At 42.6% G+C, this 24,898-nt stretch overlaps 1 protein-coding gene across 1 annotated transcript in view; it reads left to right on the forward strand.

Annotated features, from left to right (window-relative positions):
- The window catches only part of nudcd1 (NudC domain containing 1), a 462,800-nt gene extending 443,246 nt beyond the window's left edge, over positions 1 to 19,554 (forward strand). Inside the window, exons 9-10 of the mRNA XM_075449601.1 lie at positions 9,102 to 9,261; positions 19,111 to 19,554. Coding sequence (XP_075305716.1) covers positions 9,102 to 9,261; positions 19,111 to 19,400 — 450 coding nt within the window. The 3' untranslated portion in view covers positions 19,401 to 19,554. The remainder of the gene's footprint in view (positions 1 to 9,101; positions 9,262 to 19,110) is intronic.
- Positions 19,555 to 24,898: the final 5,344 nt, after the last annotated feature.

Raw genomic sequence — 24,898 nt, forward strand, 5'->3', positions numbered from 1 at the left:
TAAAATAATTTAAATTAATTTAAAAACAAGCAACAGTCTAGATAAGTTAAAAGATATCGTGCAGATTTCATGCAGACACATGAGAAAAGAAATGTCTTTAACCTGGATTTAAAAATGTCTCCATTTGGTGAAAGTTTGGCAGTTAAGTTAGGGACACCTGAGTGGTTCCCAAACTTTTTGTACCCAAAGCACACCAAAGGACAAGTAAAAATCTCAAGGCACACCTATTGTGCCAAATAGCCCTTATTACATGTGTTATCACTCCTATCATGTAAAATATCTGTAAAAAATGCATAATTATTTACTAATGCCAAATAAAATGTGACAAAGACAATTATATTACTCATGAAATATTTATTAACGAAATATTTAAAAAAAATTATTTGAAACTTTATCAAATTAGGCTTCATCAAAGCAGCAACACATTCATTTAAACCAGAGGACACAAAATTAAAAATGAGGCAAAGGAAACTCAGCAAAAACTCAGCACAGAGAACTGTCAATGTAAGGAAGCTGCATTGTCCACGGTCCTAAACTACAAATTATCAATGTAACATTGCAGCAATCAGCATTGAATTATGCGCTATTGTAAATATGGTTGTCACAAAAGTGACACAGTTTGGGAACCACTGATCTATATATAGCAATTGAATAAGTATAATAAGTGTAATATGTACGTGTGTGTAAGCTGCTCAGTATAAATAAAAAGACAGAAAAGGAAAAAGAGAGGAAAGAGAAGGAGAGAGTGAGTGAGTGGGGGTCCATCAATCAGGGGGCAGAGATTGAAGAGAATGATAAAAAGTTAAAAAAGGAAGCCACTTGTTGCAGAATTGGTCAGAGTTACCTTTCTGATGTGTAACATTTGGCCTGGAGCTCACTGCTGGCTGCCTGATGCTCGGTGATTTCACGATGGCGTGTTTATATTCAGCCTCGTCCCCAGCGATGAGCTGCTTCACCCACAGTGTTGTAGTTGGTAACCGTGGCGACCCAGTGGTTACCGGTCACTTATCCTGTCAGCATCTTTGGAGAAGCTACAGGTCAGATCAGTGCAGTTTGATTCCAGATGTCCCGATTCGAGCTTTTCTTTCTTGTTTCTGTCACAGTTTGAGTCGCATATCGACTTTTTACTTTCGTGCGGAGAAAGTCGCGGGACAAAAGAGATCGATGCAGTCTTTCCACTGGAAAAGAGATGCTCTGCATCAACACAGCACCATGTGGACTTTATCAACTATAACATATATAAATTTATAACATTCACTCTTGTGGTTAAAAGGGACATCTAAGGATTTAGATAAAGATCTTCTGGGTTACGTCTGTTTTGAACTAACAGCTCGTGCTCTCGCCAGAGAAGCAAAGATACGTTTTTCTTTATCAAACAAAGGGTTCGATGCCCTGTTATCTATTTTATTCACAGGAACCAGGCTCAAGGACACAAAAAATCAGCCTAAAAATTCTCTGCTCGATGATACTTTTCTTAAAGTCGCCTTTTCAATGAAACACGGAGACTGAACAACAGGCAGAAGTAGATATTTTGCTGCTACCAAACCACACACGTGGCAGATTTTAAAAGCTCTTTTCATCCATGAGCAGCAGTCTGTGTCCATGTTTGATTTCTGTTTATGGTGAGTCATTTCCCAACACAAAAAACTCCCACAACGGACACAAATGAAGCCTTTCATTATCCAATGAAAGACTAATAATAGGTGAATGTATGGCGCAGCGTTTCTGGGATGAAGGGCCTGATGTGCACACAGGTCCTTTAATGTTTCTCCCTCCTTTTACTCTGCAAACCAGACCAGCCGCTGCTCTTAAATAGCAGGGATTGTTGTTGCTTTTCCACCAGCCTTTTGAAGGACGGCTGCTTCTGCTTGGTGCACGTGTGTGCCAACATGTTCTGGAGTTGCTGTCATTGCTTTCAGCCTAATGCTTCAGCCTGTTCACGCCTGCCCACCAGCATATGCGCCGACCTTTTTCATAAAACCTTTCAGCTTAAAACTCAAGCTGCTCCTTTTAATTTAGCACCTTTTCTGACGTGCTTCTCTGTGGCTCTGATCCGAGCTGTTCCTCCGGAGGAGGCTGAGTCATTTCCACCGGTCATATCTGTAATACCTCATTAATAAAAAACATAAAACGATAAAAGCATCTGAAATAAAAGGGTCCGTCCATCAATGGGCATTTACATTTAAATGACGTATAAAAAGGAATGCACAGATGCACTCACCGGCCACTTTATCAGGTACCTGCTAGTAAAAGTAGGGGACTGCTCGGTCTGCACTTCGGTCTGCACAGTTTACGCAGCAGGCAGTGATACGAAGGGAGAGAAAATAGGGCCAAGGGATTGTGAGGTTCATAAATGTCGGCTGCACATCTGTGATGAGAATCTCCCGTTTCACCACATCCCAAAGGTGCTCTGTTGGGTTGAGATCTGGTGACTGTGGAGGCCGTTGGAGTCCAGGGAACTCATTGTTCATGTTTCAGAAACCAGTTTGAGATGATATGAGCTTTGTGGCATTATCCTGCTGGAAGTAGCCATCAGAAGATGGTGCATTGTGCTCATAAAGGGATGAACGTGGTCAGCAACAACACTCAGACAGGCTGCAGCTTTTAAACGATGCTCAGTTGGTACTAAGGAGCCTAAAGTGGGCAGAGAACATATCCCCCACACTATTACACCACCAGCAGCCTGAACCATTGATGCAAGGCAGGATGGATCCATGCTTTCATGGTGTTTACGCCACATTCTGACCCGACCATCTGAATGTCGCAGCTGAAATCGAGGCTCGTCAGACCAGGCAACGTTGTTGAAAATATTCCCTAGGGAAACCCTAGGGATCTCAAAATTAAAGCAAAATAACCCGGTACTAGCGGCTGGAACTAGCGTAAATTTCCTTTCCGGTCCGTTTAGCGGAAATTGACGCGTTCGGGGAAAGTGGAAATTTTACTTTCCGCCACTAATTCGACTGCGACTGAAATCGAGACTCGTCAGACCAAGCAACATTTTTCCAATCTTCTATTGTCCAGTTCTGGTGAGCCTGTGTGAATTGTAGTCTAGTTCTAGAGTACTCTTATACCTTTTACCTGTAATTGAGTACAATTTAAGCAATGTAACAGTACTTGTACTTGAGTACAAATTTTCAGCACTCTTTCCACCTCTGATGGTAACTGACTCAGTGCTTCAGATGCATCACAGATCTTTGTATCTTTTTTTCTGAAAGCTTTTGTATGAGATCTATTTAAATAGGCCTGAGTGATGGGCTGTTTTTCATGTGAACAGAGTGTGAAACTGGCCTCTTCTCAGGTGTCGGCGCCGTTCACCGAACCCGCTGTGACTCACAGCACACAGTGTGCGAATGATCTGGTTTTAGATGAAGTATTGGGACTAATTAAAAGTGATATCCAAGCAAAACCGGCTTCCCCGAACACACATTAATGATCATAAACCATGTTTTAATGAAACCTGTTGGGTCAGAGTTCAATAAAACACTTGAAAGGGGGTCTGAGACATCCATCCTCGCACTGTAAAAAACAAAGGCCTTCCAGGAACATGTCGTCAGCAGGGATGATGATGATGGCAGCAGCTGCAACAGACATCTGGCCTCTCGCCTCCTGCTACCACTTACAAAGCGTATAATCCCCCTGATGAAAAGAGCTGCCACTGAAAGCTTTTTATCTAACGCAGGTACAAGTCATAAGGAGGTATGCAGACCATAATGGTACCGCCTCCTGCTGTGTGCATCCAATACTCAGCCTGCCACAGCAGACAGTGCAGCGTATTGATTCCAAACGCTCCGTTCATCTTGTTGTTTCTCAGGCTTTCTCATGGACTTCCTCAGCAGTTGGACCTAATGCAACGTGATTGTCTTTAAATCTTTTTTGACAGTAATTAAATTTGACCTGTTTACGATCTCGGTGAACCTTCAGGATCGATGTTTTTTTTTTTTTGTGCAGCAACAATACAGACGTCCTCCTTTGCTCGATATTCTTGCAGATAGTTGAGCTGAAAAGGGCCGGACTTCATTCTCTTTAAACAGATCCGCAGTTGGAGTAACGTAACTCATCTTACACAAATAAAATCTCTAAAACGAGCTCAATAATCTTTCCAGCTGCTGCGTCACTGTGTGCTTCTGCTTATGTTAGCAGGGCAGATCCTTCACATCGCTCTAAACAGAAATCAGCTGCATAAACAGTCGGATAAAATCTGCCCGTTCGGAGTGAAAATGAGGCTGAGACGTCCTGGAATCTGGTTGTTTAAACTTAAGTTTTTCTTTATATCATAAAACATTCATGTGTACATATTTACTTCAGTTTTATTTATGTTGTGCTTTATCATAACATGTCAGATTTCCCAGCAGCCTAGGCCTATAGCAGAAGAGCTATGGGATGTTCCAGGGTTCACTTGAGCCATCCCTAACTATAAGCTTTATCAGAAAGGAACGTTTTAAGCCTGATCTTAAAGGTAGAGATGGTGTCTGCTTCCTGAAGCCAAACTGGTTCCACAGAGAGGGGCCTGATAACTGAAAACAATAACTTTCAAACAATATGCGTTCAAAAGAGTAATACATTTGCGTCACAAAATCATTCTCCAGGAAAAAGTCAGACCTCACAATCGCTTGGCCCTATTTTCTCTCCCTTCGTATCACTGCCTGCTGTGTAGACCGTGCAGACCGAAGTGCAGACCAAAGTGCAGACCGAGCAGTCCCCTGCTTCCGAGCAGCAAACACCGTAACAGGTGCGGCTGTCGGCAGGCGGCAGCAGGCAGTGATACGAAGGGAGAGAAAATAGGGCCAAGAGATTGTGAGGTCTGACTTTTTCCTGGAGAACGATTTTGTGATGCAAATGTTTTACTCTTTTTAACACATATTGTTTTGAAAAGCAAAACGCTTTATTTTTTAAACCCCAGCCAACTAGCTGGACTACCTTCATCAACCCCAAAACGAGGCTGGAACTCTGCTCACAGGACGCAGCAGGGGGTAATAAAATGTTCATAAATGATATTGCTAATATGGCATGTCATTCAGCTTCATGTCAGAAGAGGCGAACTATCCCTTTAAAATGAGTTAAAAACAACCTCAGATGAACAAAAACACAGCTTTTCATTATTTATCCAACTAAATCTCAGCATAAATCCTTGCCCTCGTATATAAAAACCTTAGAATCATAAGAGCGTGCACGTTCTTTTCCTCAGATAAATGTAGAACGCTTTCATGGTGATTTATTACTAAACCCAGTCAGCGTCTGCAGTATATCTCAGGTGGGAGATACCCAGTCTTCATCTACTTTTAGTGCTTTTTCACGTGAGCATGAGCATCTAAACCCTTCATGATGCGAGACGTTTTACCGTCTCAGACACCTTCCAGCCTCACTTCTGTACAGTATTGACAACAGGGGAGGCTTTGTGTTGATGCTGAAATGTGCAGTACATCAATGAAAATCCACTCGCCTCCACAGTCTTTAGCCGACGTCGCTCTGTGCTCAAAGCAATTTGGCCAGTCAGAAATCTCATTTTACATTAGAATTGATTCTTTTTTGGGGCGTGGGGGGGGTTGATTAGAAATGCCAGATGTCAGTACTCAAAGGAGCACTTTATTCCACAGAATGATGAGCAATGAAAAGAGCACAAACTGATCAATGAAATCACTTTTTATGGGCTGTGGGCGTAATGACATCTACATTGACTCGACCCTCCGTGGCACACGGCCCTCTGATTGAAGTATGTGTTGTTGTTTTTTTGTTTTTTTTTAAAAATCATGGCCCGAGCGGTCAGCGGCGGCGTTGTCAGTCACCTCGATCAGTCAGAGGCGCTAACAAAGCACGAGCGAACGTCTGCCGCTCCCTCCGAGTCGAACACAAGTGTACAGAAATGAGTTTTGGAGAGGAGGAATGATGGCTTTCTAAATGGGTTGTCATTGTGTGCAAGCAGCAACATGTGGGCTTGTTCATCAGTGCCTGTCAGATGTGCGTCGAGATGTAACAATCCTTTTCTTTCCAAACAAATGGAGTCAGCAGCAAAGCACAGATTTACGTCAGGGACATTCTTCTGGGAGGTCAGTTAGGGAAGAGCGAGGACAAATACGTGCACTTTTATGGACAAATAGGGGCACTTTAATGGTTGCATCTCATGCTGTTCAGTGCAGCTTTTTTTTGATAACAGCCGTCATGGGTTTGGAGATGGGTGAAGAGGAAAGTAAAGCACTCTGGGAGGGAACGTGTCCACATTTGGGATCATCTATTTAAATTAGTTCGCCTCTTTTGACATGAACCTGTTTGACATCCCATATTAGCAATATCGTTTATGAACATTTTCTTGCCCCCTGCTGCGTCCTGTGAGCCGAGTTCCAGCCGAGTTTTGGCGTTGATGAAGGTAGTCCGGCTAGTTGGCTGGGGTTTAAAAAATAAAGCGTCTTGCTTCTCAAAACAATATGCGTTCAAAGAGTAATACATTTGCATCACAAAATCGTTCTCCAGGAAAAAGTCAGACCTCACAATCGCCCTCCCTTTGTATCACAGCACGCAGTGATACGAAGGGAGAGAAAATAGCGAATATATTCGGAGGAATCCCGGAGCACCTCCGTATATAGGCGGAGGGAACCTGGAGCACCTCCGAATATATTCAGAGGAATCCCGGAGCACCTCGTATATAGGCGGAGGTATCCCAGAGCACCTCTGAATATAGGCGGAGGGAACCCGTAGCACCTCTGTATATAGGCGGAGCATCCCGGAGCACCTCCGAATATAGGCGGAGGGAACCTGGAGCACCTCCGAATATATTCAGAGGAATCCCGGAGCACCTCGTATATAGGCGGAGGTATCCCAGAGCACCTCTGAATATAGGCGGAGGGAACCCGTAGCACCTCCGAATATATTCGGAGGAATCCCGGAGCACCTTGTATATAGGCGGAGGGAACCCGGAGCACCTCTGTATATAGGCGGAGCATCCCGGATCACCTCCAAATATAGGTGGAGGGAACCCGGAGCACCTCTGAATATATTCGGAGAGATCCCGGAGCTCCGCCGTATATAGGCGGAGCATCCCGGATCACCTCCAAATATAGGTGGAGGGAACCCGGAGCACCTCTGAATATATTCGGAGAGATCCCGGAGCTCCGCCGTATATAGGTGGAGGGAACCCGGAGCACCTCTGTATATAGGCGGAGCATCCCGGATCACCTCCAAATATAGGTGGAGGGAACCCGTAGCACCTCCGAATATATTCGGAGGAATCCCGGAGCACCTTGTATATAGGCGGAGGGAACCCGGAGCACCTCTGTATATAGGCGGAGCATCCCGGATCACCTCCAAATATAGGTGGAGGGAACCCGGAGCACCTCTGAATATATTCGGAGAGATCCCGGAGCTCCGCCGTATATAGGCGGAGGGAACCCGGAGCACCTCTGTATATAGGCGGAGCATCCCGGATCACCTCCAAATATAGGTGGAGGGAACCCGTAGCACCTCCGAATATATTCGGAGGAATCCCGGAGCACCTTGTATATAGGCGGAGGGAACCCGGAGCACCTCTGTATATAGGCGGAGCATCCCGGATCACCTCCAAATATAGGTGGAGGGAACCTGGAGCACCTCTGAATATATTCGGAGAGATCCCGGAGCTCCGCCGTATATAGGCGGAGCATCCCGGATCACCTCCAAATATAGGCGGAGGGAACCCGGAGCACCTCCAAATATATTCGGAGGCATCCAGGAGCACCACCGAATATATTGGGAGGAATCTCGGAGCACCTCCGATTATAGGCGGAGCATCTCCGAATATATTCGGAGGAATCCCGGAGCACCTTCGTATGTAGGCGGAGGGATCCCGGAGCACCTCCGTATTGGCGGAGGAATCCCGGAGCACCTCTGAATATAGGCGGAGGGATCCTGAGCGCGTTCACACCTGCATTTAAAGATGTCCACTTGTGATTGGACTGACTTTTGTTTCTGCCTTGTGTCATATTTTTTATTTTTGTTTGGATTCGTCATCTCTGTCACACCGAGCTGGTCATATCCTGCCAGATTAAACATATTAGATATTAACTACCACCGCTTTGTAATAACGCTTTACATATTTACAGAAGTTATCTTCTGAAATGAATCGACGAATGAATTGTTGCTGCTGTTGAAGCTACGTCACATACAGTTTTCCCTCTGTTATGGGAACGTCTAGCAGCTAGACTCTAGCAGGTAAACAAATGAACCAGACGAACTGAGTCACCTACCCTCACAGACGTCATGCTTGCTAGTAGCTACATATGTCACCTTAAGGTTTGCCATCTGTCAGTGGCTGCTTAATTGCATCTGAACACAAGTTGTTAATATTGAGCAGTGAGCAGATAAAAATATCAATTTCAATCCCCTCAATGGCACAAATGACTCAACGACACATTTCTGAATCCAGACTCCAGGCTCTCTGTCTTGTTTTCTTAGCTTTTCTTGTTGCGACGCAGCATAATGGACTCCCCAGTTTCTGCTGTGCCAGTCAATGATGTTGACGTGCTTTGAAACGATCCATCCACTGAGAATGGTCCATTTCTGTTGGTTCAGAGCCTTTTATTGGCTTTATGTCCGCCATAAACTTTCTGCAAATTGAAGGGCCCGGGCAACAGCGCATTCAGTGAATGTGGTTGTCCCAAAACAGACATAAAACACGTGTTACTTTTAGCAATAAATGTGTGGGCATGTAAGCAAAGAAATAAAAAGAAGAGTAAAAACAGATGGAAAATAGAACCGTAAAAACCTCTGATTGATCGGCCACTTATTCTGATGCACTGTGGGTAAAATACTGAAAGTTATGGGAATAATTAATGCAACATGATTAGATTGCAACAGGTAAAGCATCTAAAGCACTTTTTTTAGGATATTTATTGAACATATTTGTAGTTTCAGTGCTGAAATGAGACCTTTAAACCCACATCTCAGCTTGGTATCAGTAAGGTTGAATTCTCATTGCAGCTTGCTCATCTTTTCCAAAGTTTTTAAGAATTTTTCCCATCACCTGTCCTTTATCCAATGATGTTTTCCGTTGTTCAAGAAATGGAGCTTAGGAAAAGTTGCAGAGGGAAACATTTCGAGCACAAACCTTCATTCCCGTCTGTCTTTTCCTCCAGGTGAACCTCGGGAGCCATCAGTACCTGTTCACGGTGGACGTTGACCCGTCTGAAATGCCGTGTCTCTGCCTTCGACATGATGTGGACGCTCTGGTGTGGCAGCCCCGTCCAAACCAACCCGGCGACATGTGGGAGCACATTGCTACGTTTAACGCTTTGGGTAAGAGTTTTTGTTGATTTACAGAAAATGTGAAGTAAAGAACAGTCGAGAAGAAGAAGCTTTATTGTCATCGTACAAGGTGCTCATGGGCTGTGTTCGAAACCGCATTCTTCTCCGACTTCTCCTACTACTCCTACTAACTTTTTGAGTTAGTATGCGAGTTTGAGTATACGAGAAGTTCCCGGATGCATACTAGATTCTCCCAAATGTTGGGTATGCATCATGAGGTTACTACTTATACTCAAACTACCCAAGATGCAACGTAACGTGACGTCGCCGATCGTCATTTCCTGTCAAAACGGCAGTTTCAAATTAGCTACAACGAGGGTAGGTTCACTTCCTGTTTTCAAAACAAAAGCACCAATTGTATCGTAATGGCTTTCCATATGATAAAAGGCAACGGGTATTTTATTTTGTGAAAATAACCGGAAGTGCGTTGCTCACTGCGGCTAGCTTTAGTAGCGTCGAACGTCGGAACAAAATTGTAAATAGCCGGTATTTTGTCAGATTTTCAACACGTTGGGGATCTAAACGACTACTTTCTCGCCTGAAAATGTTTCAAATGTTGCTAAAGTTTACAGAGTTTAGAGCTTAAAGCTGCCGTCGGCAGGTTTTCAGTGAGTCTAAAGTCGGAAAATTCGAACTGATACAACTTTCAGGTCCCTCCCCCAACCTCTACCAAGCTCCAAACCGACGGCACCTTTAAGGGAAATCAGCTTCAGGCCGGCTGATTTCGGCTCGGGCAGGAGCGAAATGCATTGTAGGTAAACGCTCTGCATACTGTCTGATCGATGAGTATGCAGTATGGAAGTATGTAGTATGTAGCTAAAGTTTACAGAGTTTAGAGCTTAAGCGAAATTGCTTGCTGGGCCTCTTTAATAATGGGTTGGGGTTCACAGTCCAGCTCCTCTGAGACGTGCAGCCTGAGAAACATAAAGTTTGTGACCCGCTCCACTTCTTCCCCATTGTTGCTCAAGCCTCAGTGCAGCGTAGTCCTCGACCTTCCGAGGTCAACGAGGATTTCTTTTGTCTTGTTGGTGTTGAGGTGGCCGTCACTGCACCGGGCCGCCAGCTTGGCGCAATGGGTGGCATGACTCATCGCTTTAGAGGGAAAACCTTCTGTTCCGTCTACAGTTCAGCTGATGTTCACAGGAAGCTTCAGGATGGGTGAAAAGATCTCAGAGAAAATGGCTTTGGTGGGACTGTTGGCTGGTTTCTGAACCTGCTCATCTGGGCTTTTAACTCGGGCTGGGCAATGATTCAAATTTTTAATCTAATTAATCGCATTATTTCCCTGATTAATCATGATTAATCACATTTGTACGCAGAATCCAAAAATTAATCCAAAAGTAGTGTATAGCTTTTAGCATTTAGTTTTATTTTATATGTGCTGCCATATGAATGAAAGTACCATAACATTTGTTGTGCAAACACACTTTTAACATCAGCATCTTTCTGTAGTTTTTATGTAGAAGCCTCGCTCCACTGTCTGTTTCCTTGAATGACTTGCTGCTATCAGTTGTGTGTTTTGCCTTTAAGTGATATTTTAGACTGGAACTACTACGGTGAGAAGACAATTCAACTTGGCAGTGTTTACAGATGACTTTGGTTCTGTCGACTCCGCCGTCTGGAAGAACTTTAAAATGAAAATGGCCGAGTAAAAGTTCCGTACCCTTCTCCATGTTTGGTGGATCCGCCGATTACTTTCTTTTCCGGTTCCGCAGCAGACGGCAACAGACTTTTACAATAATAGAATAAATAATAAAACCTGCATTAATGCGCGATAAAATATTTATCGGCGTTAAATAATTAACGAGTTAACTCGCCCAGCCCTAATTTTAACTAAACTAAAAGCATCACATGGACAGAAACTCCTCATTGAAGGATGATAGCCACACCTCAGATAAGCGCTCCTGGTTCAGATCCAGCTGACAGCTGAAGACTGAATATTGCTCCGATGAGTCTCTGTTTCTGCTGAGACTGCAGATGGCAGCTGACAATTTGACGTCAGCAGCATGAATCCACTGAGCCCACAGCCGAGCAGGCTGAGCCGCTGATGTAACGGTGTGGGCAGTGTTTTCTTGGCACACTTTGGGGTCCCTCATTACCAATAAATCATTGTTTGCATGCCACACTGTTTAAAATGTGCCGTTATCCAGTTGGATAATGAACATCAGCGGCCTTTAAAGTCCAACATGTTGTGGAATCAAGACCAGAGACCAAAAACAAAGAAACTGAGCACATTACAGATCTGGATCTTGATGAAATGAATTAATTAATTACACACATTCTGCCCTTTTCACAAATTGTCTGGATTTTGTGATGCGAGGCGGCTCTTTACCTGCACGCAGAAACAACTGGTGGCTGCCCAGTGGCAGAGGAATAATGCAGTTACACCTGCTGAGTGTCGTGTTTTGCACTAATCAAGTTTGTCATTTACTTGATTAGCAAACAATTAACTGCATGGGAAAGAATAATGACCTGAATATTAGATGGCCCGGAATAGAAATGTAAAAATGAGGAAAAGGCATAATACTGTTAAAGAAGCGCTTATCTCATCAGCTGACACGATTTCCTGAGGTCTGAATGAAATGTTTGTGACATGCGTGGGTCAAAGTACCACAGAGAGACGGTACAACAGCTCCTTTTTCCTCCATGAGTTTCCACTTCTGTTCAGACTGCCAGTGATCTACTTTAAATGCATTACTTTAATGTGATTGAGCGGACAGGAAACAGCCTGAGAGCTCAGCCCAAACCCATCAATCTGTGGCGAACTGGCTCAGATGTGAAGCCTCACATCACAGAAGGTCATGGTTTATACTCCTCCATAAACCTGGGCTTCACCATCGCTCCATTCCTCTGTGCATGTGGACAAATGTTCTCCACTAGAACGGGAAAATATTAAAGCCTGCTAATAAGAAGATATTAAACACTAAACAGAGTACTGTATTATTATCTATTTTGTTTCTTAAAGGGGAAGTTCGTGTTTTTTTTTTTTTTTAAACCTGGACCTTATTTCTGGCATAGAATCCGTTCATCTACTCACCAATAACAGTTTGGTGAAAGTCGGCGTCCTTCGCAAGATATTTAGATGACAATACAGCCTCTAAATAAGGCATTATCTGTCTTTATTTCACCAATAGTTTAAGACAAATGAATGAATGAACGCGTACTATTGCACTGTTAGCTCAGAGCTGCCGTGTTGTTGTTATCCGGGGCTATCAGGGGGCTTATAGGAAGTTTTCTACACCCGGGTCAGTTGTGGCGTGTTTCCACTATGCAGTCCGGTACAGGTCGGTTCAGAACGGTTCGCTTATCTCAGTGTTTTCACCACCACGAAAGCGGACCGTTACCATTCTTGTAACCCTTCTGCTTGGGATACCGAGCACACAGGACCGGTTCCAAGCTCTGCTCTCCGTTGTTGGTGAGGAGGCTGTGCAGCAGGAGCTCGATGGCCCTGTGCTAAACCAAAAAGTTTTCCAGCTGATTGTCGCAAAAATGTCAGAGTGGTTTCAACCGGACCGCGAGTCAGTGTCGCATTAAGCTGAAGAAGCTTGGAGGTGGTTCCAAATTATGGATGTTATTTGCTGTTTACGCTTCGGCACGCACTCCGCCCACCCCTGAGGGTCCCCTTTGTACAGTGGGAACGCAAAGCTGACCCCAAAGAGACCCGACCCGACCCGGACTGCATAGTGGAAACGAGGCTTTGGTCACATTGATTCGTGGACGTGCAGCTGTCTGTTGTTCTCTGGCCACCTGTTCCTCTGCTTCTGCAGCCTCCTTTCCAGGAGCTCCTCATCCGTAGACTCTGGCTTAAAACGGTAAGGATGTCCATCGTACTCAAAGTGGTCGTCCACGTTGTCAAAATCTGATAAATATCCTGCCATGTTGCACAAAAGTAGCAGCAGCAAACTCTGTGTGAAGTTAGTCGACCGTCACAGAGCACGGAGTGAATGAGCTGTGCTGCAGTGGAGCGCAGTGAGGATATCATCCCATGTTGTGGCCATTTCTGTTTGTAAATCATAAGTTCTATCAATTTCAGTTTTCTTTGGGCAGTTAGAATATACTTTAGTTAGTTTGGAATCAAAATCTGTAATTCATTTTTGTGAGAATGCATTAAGCATTCTCACTATTAAGTTCCTGTTTCCCTTTATTATTATTCTTCCGCCGATTTTTGTCCTTTAACTACTTCAGCATACTTTCAGCTATTTCAACAATTTTGGTATTAAAATGTTCAGCTCTTTCAGCACATTACTGGCTATATCTTCTGGTATTTCTAACTTTTAAACTTTTTAAGATATTAAGCTTTTTGTGCAAGTTTTCCTCCCTTTAAAAGTAATGGTAAATCCTTCAAATCCTTTCAAAAAGCTTCCTCCTCTTTCAAATCTTAACTACTTCAGCATACTTTCAGCTAGAGACACCATTCAAATTTTAAAATGTTCATAAGACATTCAGCTATTACCAAATGTTTCAGCTTTCAAAAATATTCAGCCAATTTTGAAATATGACAGTTTAAAAAATATGAAAATTAAGATCCTTCTTCGATTTTATGAATGAGACATTCAGCAGTGCGTGCTGATAATTTTCAACTTTTCAAACAAATTACTATAACTTTCATACAGTTTAACTGAGAGAAACAAATTATATCTTAAAATGTAGGAAAAATTGTCCTCTTTCAGCCAATGTAACTCCTAAAGAGCCCACATGGACAGATTTTGAACTATGAGCCTTTAAGCTTGAACAAAATCTCAAATTCTGACGAAATCTCCCATCAACTCCAATGTTAACTTTTGGAGCCCTCAAAAATCAGCTTCAAGTGAGTTCAACCTGCTTTGATTTAAATATATTTCACTCCACTGATATAAAAACTACATTGCTAGCTTCCTCTAAGCCTTCTGCTTCTAACGGTGTTAAAATTATTTTTCTGGCTGGTCAACTTTTCTCACAGGATGTCATAGTGTATGGAGTCTTGCACTCCAGCTTTCGCCCGGCGCAGGACCTCTGTCTGTGTGTCATCTCTCTATATATAGCCCTTTTTCCATCATCGACATGATTCGCTTTAATTTGATGCGCATCAAGAAATTAGTGAGATACATGTGATGGAAAAACGGTTAAATCGCTAGAACGCCTGTTTTGTCGCATTAAATCAATTCGCTCGAAATAGGTGGTTCAGGGCTAAGTTGTATCGCTACAGAAGTGATGGAAAAGGTTAATGCGATTGAGACTAGCCACGCATGCGCAGATGGTATTGGTAAAGTGCGAGGATTCGAATGTTGTTGTTGAGCCGCTCAGCCGCCCCATTTCACCTATCCTGTCGGTATCAAAACAGCAGCAACAACTAGTAACAACAATGTCCGATGATAAAAGAAACAACTGGTCGAGAGCAGAGACTCTGCTTTTTTTAAACACAATTCGGGAGGTCCTGAAGCAGCATAATTAATTCTCGCCTCGCTCTCATCGATGAGAGCGAGGCGAGAATTAATTATGCTGCGGATCCTGCGGATGAAGGATCCTCCTTCTTAAATTTCTGACGGCTATTATAAGCTGACATAGCAGCACTAGCAGCATGTTTGGTCCTATCCTACGGTCCATAACTCTAAATAAGTAACTAGCCTAATAAATAAAACGAAAGCCAGTGGTGAAAAGGTACGTAGCCTTGAAAGTTATAGCAACTGTTATAACAGGAGGCTGACAATAACAGCGCGAGCAATTAAATTCCCGCTACCGAGCATTCTAATTCGCTACAATTCGCCACTTTTGTAATGGAAAATCATCTGGTCGAGTCAGAATAATGCGCATCAGCACGTTCCGGTGATGTCATTTTATTTCGCTAGAATCGTCCTGTTTGATGGAAAACCAACCGAACGCATCTTATATCGCAACAAAGTAATGCGATATAACTTTTAATTCGCTACAGAATCTGATGGAAAAAGGGCTTATGTTGTGTGTGTTCAAACTGCTTCGGTTTAAATATATGTCACTCCACTGATATAAAACTACTTTGCTAGCTTCCTCTAATCAGAGAAATTAAGAACACACCATTGGGGCGTGTTGGAGGAGCTTTTTGTTGGTCAAATGTCCGCTGTGAAGACGGGAGGTTTTGGTTTTGACCACTTTTTGAGCTTGTATAATCAGATTAAGTTAACTTTCGTTTTTCATCTAAGTTGTAAGAGATTTTTAGTTATTGTTTTCATATTTTTTGTTGGAAATAAACTACATATATTTTTTTAAACAATCAAGTCGGAAGTGTGTGCAAGAATCAAACCACCTGTTGCCCCCCACGGCCTTTCTTAGAAAATGTAGTTTGGAAACTTAGAAGGCCGCGACATCCCAGTAGACGCGTCTGTAGAAAGCTTCCTATAAGCCCCCCGATAACCCTGGATAACAACAACACGGCAGCTCTGAGCTAACAGTGCAATAGTACGCGTTCATTTATCCATTGGTCTTAAAGTATCGGTGAAATAAAGACAGATAATTCCTTATTTAGAGGCTGTATTGTCTCTGCCCTGTTCTCGCCCGTTATATGGATATACCATACGATCTCCAGTGATTCAAAATATCTTCCGAAGGACGCCGACTTTCACCAAACTGTTATCGGTGAGTAGATGAAGGTATTTTATGCCAGAAATAAGATAAGAAAAAAAAAAACGATTTCCCCTTTAAGTTAAGCGAGGTATGTAGCTGCTGATGAGAGTATGGCTGTGTTCGAAACCGCATACTACTCCCACTACTCATACTAACTTTTTGAGTTAGTATGCGAGTTTGAGTAAGCGAGAAGTTCCCGGATGCATACTAGATTCACCAAAATGTTGGGTATGCATCATGAGGTTACTACTCATACTCAAACTACCCAAGATGCAATGTAACCTGACGCCGCCGACCGACATTTCCTGTCAAAACGGCAGTTTCAAGCTAGCTACAACGAGGGTAGGTTCACTTCCTGTTTTCAAAACAAAAGCACCAATTGTATCGTAATGGCTCTCCCTATGATAAAAGGCAACGGGTATTTTATTTTGTGAAAATAACCGGAAGTGCGTTGCTCACTGCGGCTAGCTTTAGTAGTGCCGAATTCGTGGGAACAAAATTGTAAATAGCCGGTATTTTGTCAGGTTTTCAAAACGTTGGGGATCTAAACGACTACTTTCTCACCTGAAAATGTTTCAAATGTTGCTAAAGTTTACAGAGTTTACAGCTTAAGGGAAATCAGCTTCAGGCCGGCTGATTTCGGCTCGGGCAGGAGCGAAATGCATTGTGGGTAAACGCTCTGCATACTGTCTGATCGATGAGTATGGAAGTATGTAGTATGCAGTTTCGAACACAGCCATTGTGTCTCACCTCAGAGGTACAACGGAAGCAGCTTGATGGGAAGCTGAAGCTGAGGCTGGATGATGGATAATAATCGTTTAACTCTAACCTCATTTCTAAAAGTCTTCTCGTGTCCAACCCCTGAAGTTTAAACCACACGTTTGAGCTTCCTTCCAACGTGAGACGGGTTTGAGGACCGTTGTTTCTGCGCCCGACCGATCGTATGAAGCCTCTCGTGTCCTCGCTCTGCTAACAGACTGCAGCCTTAATTAAGGTTTAACAAATATGATGCTCATGTTTACACGTTTAGTCTCCAGTGAATTTGCAGTAAGTGTGTTTTCCAACCACCTGCTGTGTGTTGGAGGCACAAACTGGGCTGCCGGTTTATGTAACCGTCCAAGCAGACGCATGCAATCTCATTTCCCTGAAGAGAAATCGCTCTTTATTTACACCATCTCACCCAAACTCCCCAGAATCAGTCAGGAGTTTGTCCTCAGACTTTAATCATTGCTGGAAGCGGATGGAATCAGCGAATCTTAATTGACATTTTGGATGAATCGTGAAATACTTTTGCTGGATTATTTCTTCTCGGAGCTGTTGCTGCTGCTGTTACAGCAGGTTAACTGGCAGCAGTACAACTCTGCGCTCTGCTTGTAAAAGTTAGAAGAAGGCATCAATCTCCTCTGGATAGTAAACAGCCAGGTCTCTTTTAGGCCCTCACTCTCTGTAATTTATCCCCCTCAGCTCTGTCCTCTCGCCTGAAACGATCGCATCTGGAGCTTCTTTTCAATTTTCTGCTTTGACGCCTCTGACATCTTCATCCGTCTTCTCCTAACACTGCAGTCCCGCCAATGCATCATCCAGTTAGAGGGCGACAATGAAACGCTGCCGAAGCGACTTCTGTGACTCAGACCGAGGCGTGTTTGAGCATCAGAGCCATCAGAGCAGTTAGAAACAACTGCAAGGCAATTTTGTCTGTAGAGCAAAACTCAGATCACAGACATGACACAAAACTAAAGTCATTTCAAATGGCAACTTTCTGGCTTTAAGAAACACTAAAAGAAATCAAGAAAAAAAATTGTGGCAGTCAGTAACGGTTACTTTTTTAGACCAAGCAGAGGGAAAAAAAAAATGGAATCACTCAATTCTGAGGAAAAAATGATGGAATCATGAAAAACAAAAGAACGCTCCAACACATCACTAGTATTTTGTTGCACCACCTCTGGCTTTTCTAACAGCTTGCAGTCTCTGAGGCATGGACTTAATGAGTGACAAACCGTACTCTTCATCAATCTGGCTCCAACTTTCTCTGATTGCTGTTGCCAGATCAGCTTTGCAGGTTGGAGCCTTGTCATGGACCATTTTCTTCAACTTCCACCAAAGATTTTCAATTGGATTAAGATCCGTCCGGACTATTTGCAGGCCATGACATTGACCTTATGTGTCTTTTTTCAAGAAATGTTTTCACAGTTTTTGCTTTATGGCCAGATGCATTATCATCTTGAAAAATGATTTCATCATCCCCAAACATCCTTTCAATTGATGGGATAAGAAAAGTGTCCAAAATATCAACGTAAACTTGTGCATTTATTGAAGATGTAATGACAGCCATCTCCCCAGTGCCTTTACCTGACATGCAGCCCCATATCATCAATGACTGTGGAGGCAGTCATCTTTATAAATCTCATTGGAACGGCACCAAACAAAAGTTCCAGCATCATCACCTTGCCCAATGCAGATTCGAGATTCATCACTGAATATGACGATCATCCAGTCATCCACAGTCCACTATTGCTTTTCCTTAGCCCATTATAACCTTGTTTTTTTTTCTGTTTTGGTGTTAATGAAGGCTTTCGTTTAGCTTTTCTGTATGTAAATCCCATTTCCTTTAGGCGGTTTCTTACAGTTCGGTCACAGACGTTTCCTCCCATTCGTTCCTCATTTGTTTTGTTGTGCATTTTCGGTTTTTGAGACCTATTGCTTTAAGTTTTCTGTCTTGACACTTTGATGTCTACAGGGTGTTTACAGGGTGATTCCATAATTTTTTTCCTCAGAATTGAGTGATTCCATATTTTTTTCCCCTCTGCTTGGTCTAAAAAAGTAACCGTCACTGACTGCCTCAATTTTTTTTCTTGATTTCTTTTAGTGTTTCTTAAAGCCAGAAAGTTGCCATTTGAAATGACTTTAGTTTTGTGTCATGTCTGTGATCTGCTTTTTTTCTACAAAATGAAACAACTGAATGAACATCCTCTGAGGCCGGTAATTCCATCATTTTTGCCAGGGATTGTAGTTGTGGTAGGACACATTATAGCTGCGTATAACTGCGACTGCATCGACCCAGCGTTTACAGTTTAAAGGAGCTTTTTTTTAAACTAAAATGCGGCTTATAGGTCTGTGTTGTTCATCTCCTTCCAGTCAGCTGTTCACTGATCACTTAGATGAGATATTTGATGACTGAACATGAGAAGCAGCATGTGAGATGCTCCACTCTGTGATGGAATAACGGTGAAGGACCCCCCCCGCCCCTCTGATCTTCCCTCACAGGTTACGTCCAGGCGTCCAAGCGGGATAAGAAGTTCGCCACCTGCGCTCCGAACTTCTCCTACGCTTCCCTGTGCGAGTGTCTCCGCCGCGTGTTCATCTACCGCCAGCCGTCGCCGGTGGAGACCGTCCTCTTCAACAGGAAGCAGGGCCGTCAGGTAGGACAGGTTGCCAAGCAACAGGTGGCCAGCCTGGACTCCGACAAGCCAATCCTGGGCTTCAGGGCAACCAATGAGAGACTGTTCATCCTGACCTCCGCTAATCTCTTTGTTCTAAAGGTTAATAATGATTAGATTTGGGACTCTGGCGCGTGTCGCTCTCCTCTGAGGGTGTTTCCATTCCAACCCGAAGCTTCCTCATGTGCATCATCTGTGTCTGATGACTCCTTCCTCCTGTGCTCTGTATGATCAACCAATTATGTCCTGAATGAATATTAATAAAAATAAACCTTTTTCTAGAATTGATTCCTTTTAAAGTAAATTCATTGCAGAAATGAACAAACATCAACGCTTTGCTGTAGCTGTTTAAAGTCCACTTTTTTCTCACCATGAACCAGGCTCAGAGTGGCTAATCGGGAGGACCGGGACAGTTACCGGTGGGCCGGTGTTCAGGCATGGCAGTGGGTTGATTACGTACGCTGCTACCGCTGTCCCTGGGCTGCCTTCGTCTTTTTTCTTTCTTTTTTTTTTTTTTGCAGACGCACCCTGACGGAACAAGCCAGTTCACTCGGTCAGTGGCGTTTGAAAGATGGAAAGTAGAAAGAGCAAAGGGTGGCACAGAGAAGGCCGGAATCAAAAATAGGAAAGCTCTGGAAACCGATGCAGCTAAATATGCAAAAATGGGAAAAAATATGCAACTTTTTCACAAAAACGAGCGGTTTGTAACATCAAATGAGGACGATGAAACGGAAAAGGCAATATGTTGAACTCTGCCTGCAAACCACCGTTCAGGTTCGTTAATTATCAAGTCAATGAATTGTGTGGCGTTGTGGCATATAACACAACGTTATATAATTTAAATAATAGTATGATGTGACGCCCAATAACTGGGAAACGTTGCCTTGTAGCCCCTGAGTCAGAAGATGCAGCACCAAGCAGCAGCCATGAGCACACAGGTCCAGAGAGGGCAGGTAGAATTACTCATTGAGTGAATATTATTAGAATTAATATAATAAAAAGTATGGTGTTGTAGCTATATTTGGCATTTATATATGTATCAAATATAAGGATTTATCAGACGTTCTCACAGTCTCAATAAACCTTAAACCTCGAATGTAGGGCACCACCTTCGAATGAAGGAAAAACACAAAATCTTACGATCCTGGTATGTTAAATTAATGTTTCAATTAATAATCAGTCTCATATCTCGCTACCTTTGTGAATCCTCGTTTGGTTGGACAGACATTACGTAAAGAAAGCATACGACACATCCTATATATATATAGATATATGAACTATTTATTAAAATGATATGACCAAAGACATGAACCTTAAACAAACAGGAGATGCATTGAATATGGGTGATTATATAGTGAATGGAAAATAAAATATGGGGAATGGAGAGATACTGGATTTATTCAAATAGTTTAGGTTGGCTGACTATTTGAAGCTAAAGACTGACATCTTGGGTTCATCTATCATTCTAATTGTGAAAGTCTCGAGACACCCATCTAACCGTCTGTAAGATGAAAAACGGGTCGACCTTACTTTACTGAAGTCCTGTTTAGTTAGCTCGGAACACAGCAGGTGATAGCCACGCGGGGTCTGAGTGGGTTTTCTCTGGGTTCTGCTCTCTGGGCCTTCCTTGTTTGTGGCTGGCTTCAGCGGTTGCCTGGTCGCTTCTCTTCACCGGGAAACGGGGACACTGGTGTCGAGGACCTCACCGTTGAGAATGATAAAATCCTCCGAGTGTCAGAGTTGGTCGGTTGCTGATTTCTCTGATGAAGTGAACTTACGTTCTCAGAAGATTAATAAAAGGTTGTTTGGAGTTGGCTTTCTTGGTAGGAAAAACTGTGATGGCGTACAACAGCGGAGGTTAAAACGTGCGACGTAAAAAGGACACGGATGACGAACAAAATACAGAAAATGTGTATCTTTAGACTACTTCATTCTGTTTCTATCTTTGTTCGGGTCTTTCTTTCTCGTCTTTCTTTGAGTCATTGCCATCTTCTTCCTCCCTCCTGTCGTCTTCTTCACCGCTCATCCTCTCCGCATCATTCTATTGTCTTTCCGCTCTCTCCTGAGACTCTGGAAAACTCTGAAAACTCTCGTGCACTCTTCTCTTCTCTCCCAAATCTCTTCCAAGTCTCTTAAAATCTCAATCTCTGATTTTGGGTTCGCGGGGTTCGTGGTTTGACTCGCGGAGGCGGGGCATGACGTAGGCTTACACTACTTTTTCAGCCAATGATATGCCTGAACTGTGGTGACGTCTGCCTGTGTGTCTGTGTGAGGTGCTCTGTTCAGCGTCAAAGCGGTAAAGAGACTTCTAAATATAATAAAGAAACTCTTATTTCTCCATTAATTCCGTCTCATAGAACATTTGTCTCTGTGATTCTGAAAACACCACAACTTGTTAAGATATGCAGGTTAAAGATATAACATAGACTTGTGATATAAAGACATCAAATAACACAACATGATACAGACGTTTATGAGTCTCAAAATTCAGATGAGTATCTATAAAGTCGTGACATATGAATAGCGAACCACACAATGTTAATTTTCTGTGTTTACAATGAAAATACCAAACAATAACAAATAGATACTGAAGGGACATCGTTAAAAGTTGTATTGTTGCATATAACAGGGTTCGTACGGTCATGAAAAACCTGGAAAAGTTTTGAAATTTTAAAAATAAATTTCCAGGCCCTGGAAAAGGGTTTTTTGTTCAATTGAGCATATTCAAATTTATGGCAAGTGTCTGTTGCTCATCCCACTCCCAAAAGCTTGCAAAGGGCCGAAGGTTGTTGTAAATTAGGCTTTTGTCTCTCTACTTTGTGTAGAATTTCCGATCTGTTCTTGCCCAGAAAAGAAAACATCCCCCACAGGAATGCTGGTATCTTCAGAGGCTGAAGGCCTCTTAATCCAACACTGGGACTGCTACAGTGTAGACCTGCTCTATATGAAAAGAGCCCTGAAATGACAGATGATTAAGCACTGCATTAATAAAACTGACCTGAATTGATCAGAAGGCTTTGTAAAAAGGGGAGATTTGTGCTGAGAATTATGAAATTTTTTTGATATTTTAGAAAAATACACTAAATCACAAGACTTTACAGAACAGTGCGCTAGTGTAGACTTAACATGTAAGGTTATAATTTAGGGCTGGGCGAGTTAACTTGTTAATTATTTAACGTCGATAAATATTTTATCGCGCATTAACGCAGGTTTTATTATTGTAAAAGTCTGTTGAATGCATCACTTTCACACAGTTACAGCAAACACCACGAAGCATGGAGTAATAAAATAAAGATAAACTAGCAGGTAACATCACCGCTACAGGTGTGAAGCTCACGGAGCTAACCGGCGCTACTTCCTGTTTTACTTGTTTCAACATAAAAGCATGTATTTCAAAATACTTTTTTTTTTTTTTAAAAAACTCCTGCATTTACAGCCAAGTTGAATTGTCTTCTCAGCGTAGTAGTTCCAGTCTAAAATATCACTTAAAGGCAAAACACACAACTGATAGCAGCAAGTCATTCAAGGAAACAGACAGTGGAGCGAGGCTTCTACATAAAAACTACAGAAAGATGCTGATGTTAAAAGTGTGTTTGCACAACAAACATTATGGCACTTTCATTCATATGGCAGCACATTTAAAATAAAACTAAATGCTTAAAGCTATACACTACTTTTGAACATTTTTGGATTTTGCGTACAAATGTGATTAATCTGGGAAATCATGCGATTAATTAGATTAAACATTTTAATCGTTGCCCAGCCCTAGTTTTATCCGATTAATCGATGAAATATTCGAAAGCTGCTGATGTTACCGTACGTTTTAACCACTTGGTCTAAAAACCAGATTCAGTTACATGACAAAGGCTGTGTTCGAAACCGCATACTACATACTCGCAAACTGCATACTTCCATTCTGCATACTACATACTACATATTTCCATACTGCATACTCATCGATCAGACAGTATGCAGAGCGTTTACCCACAATGCATTTCGCTCCTGCCCGAGCCAAAATCTGCCGGCCTGAAGCTGATTTCACTTAAGATCTAAACTCTGTAAACTTTAGCAACATTTGAAACATTTTCAGGCGAGAAATTAGTCGTTTAGATCCCCAACGTGTTGAAAACCTGATAAAATACCGGCTATTTACAACTTTGTTTGCACGAATTTGGCGCTACTAAAGCTAGCCGCAGTTAGCAACGCACTTCCGGATATTTTCACAAAATAAAATACCCGTTGCCTTTTATCATAGGGAAAGCCATTACGATACAATTGGTGCTTTTGTTTTGAAAATAGGAAGTGGACCTACCCTCGTTGTAGCTAGCTTGAAACTGCCGTTTTGACAGGAAACGACGATCGGCGACGTCACGTTACGTTGCATCTTGGGTAGTTTGAGTAAGAGTAGTGACCTCATGATGCATACCCAACATTTCGGAGAATCTAGTATGCATCCGGGAACTTCTTGCTTACTCAAACTTGCATACTAACTCAAAAAGTTAGTATGGAGAAGTAGGAGAAGTATGCGGTTTCGAACACAGCCATAGTTTTTTTTTTGCTCACATCAATCAGCGTCCCGTACCGGTTTTAGGTGAGACAAACATGAACAACGGTGTTTAATCATTGCCCAGCCCTATTATAATTAATTTCACTGTTAGCGCTCTGGAGAATAACCGGGCCTCCCAACAGTCAGATAGACGTTTTGTTCGCATGGCTCTCATCAACACCAGATCCGTCGCGAATAAGACTTTTATGCTAATACCCAGTAGTATGATGATACTTTTATCTTATTTTATCTTATTCCATTTTGTTGCATTTTATTGCTTTCACTGTTCTTTTATTGTTTTTATTTGTTTTTACTTATTCTTCTCTTTATTTATTACCTGCTGTAAAGCACTTTGGTACACCGTAAGGATTGTCTGTAAAGGGCCGTATAAATAAAATACATTTACATTTACATATAATTACATGATTTTACTAACAGGTTGTGGGCCGGTCTGAGGCGTGAAACTCCAGGGCTGGAAATGAGTCCCACTCCGGCCCTGCCATGAACACGTGGTTTACTGCTGGCTGCTGGACTCTGTCAGATGGTCGGTGGGGAGGTGGACACTGAGGGAATCCCTCTCTTTGGCTCATTTCAGCAACGTTATGAGGACAGGAAGAGAGGCGAATATTCATTTCCATAAATCTCCATAAACATGCCTCACGCATCTCGCCGGCTTCTGTTGCATAAGCCTCCGTCTTGGATGGATCGGATGGACTGGAGGCCTGAAAATTCAATCATCACGCCTTTCCCCGTTTGCAGCGTTCAGAGGAAGAAGGAGCATTCAGGCTCAGGTACTTCAGCTGGTTTCCTGGGTGTTATTCCTTTGATGCATTCAGGTCCTGGAGCCTGAGGGTTTCCATTAGGCTCAAACTCAGGGAGAGCTGCCTTTTGATTGATTGATAGATTTTTATTTTCGAACATGTATAAAAAAGAAAATGTATGTAACTATTTGTACATACAAAAGAAAGAAAAAGAGAAATTAAAAGTAAAAAAATTAATTGCATAAAGTGCTAATACATAACAAAACACCGCACATTGTTCGAAAAAGGAATGGGAAGAAGTACAATAC

Source organism: Odontesthes bonariensis, chromosome 18 (genome assembly GCF_027942865.1).
Source record: "Odontesthes bonariensis isolate fOdoBon6 chromosome 18, fOdoBon6.hap1, whole genome shotgun sequence".
Classification (NCBI taxonomy): Eukaryota; Metazoa; Chordata; class Actinopteri; order Atheriniformes; family Atherinopsidae; genus Odontesthes; species Odontesthes bonariensis.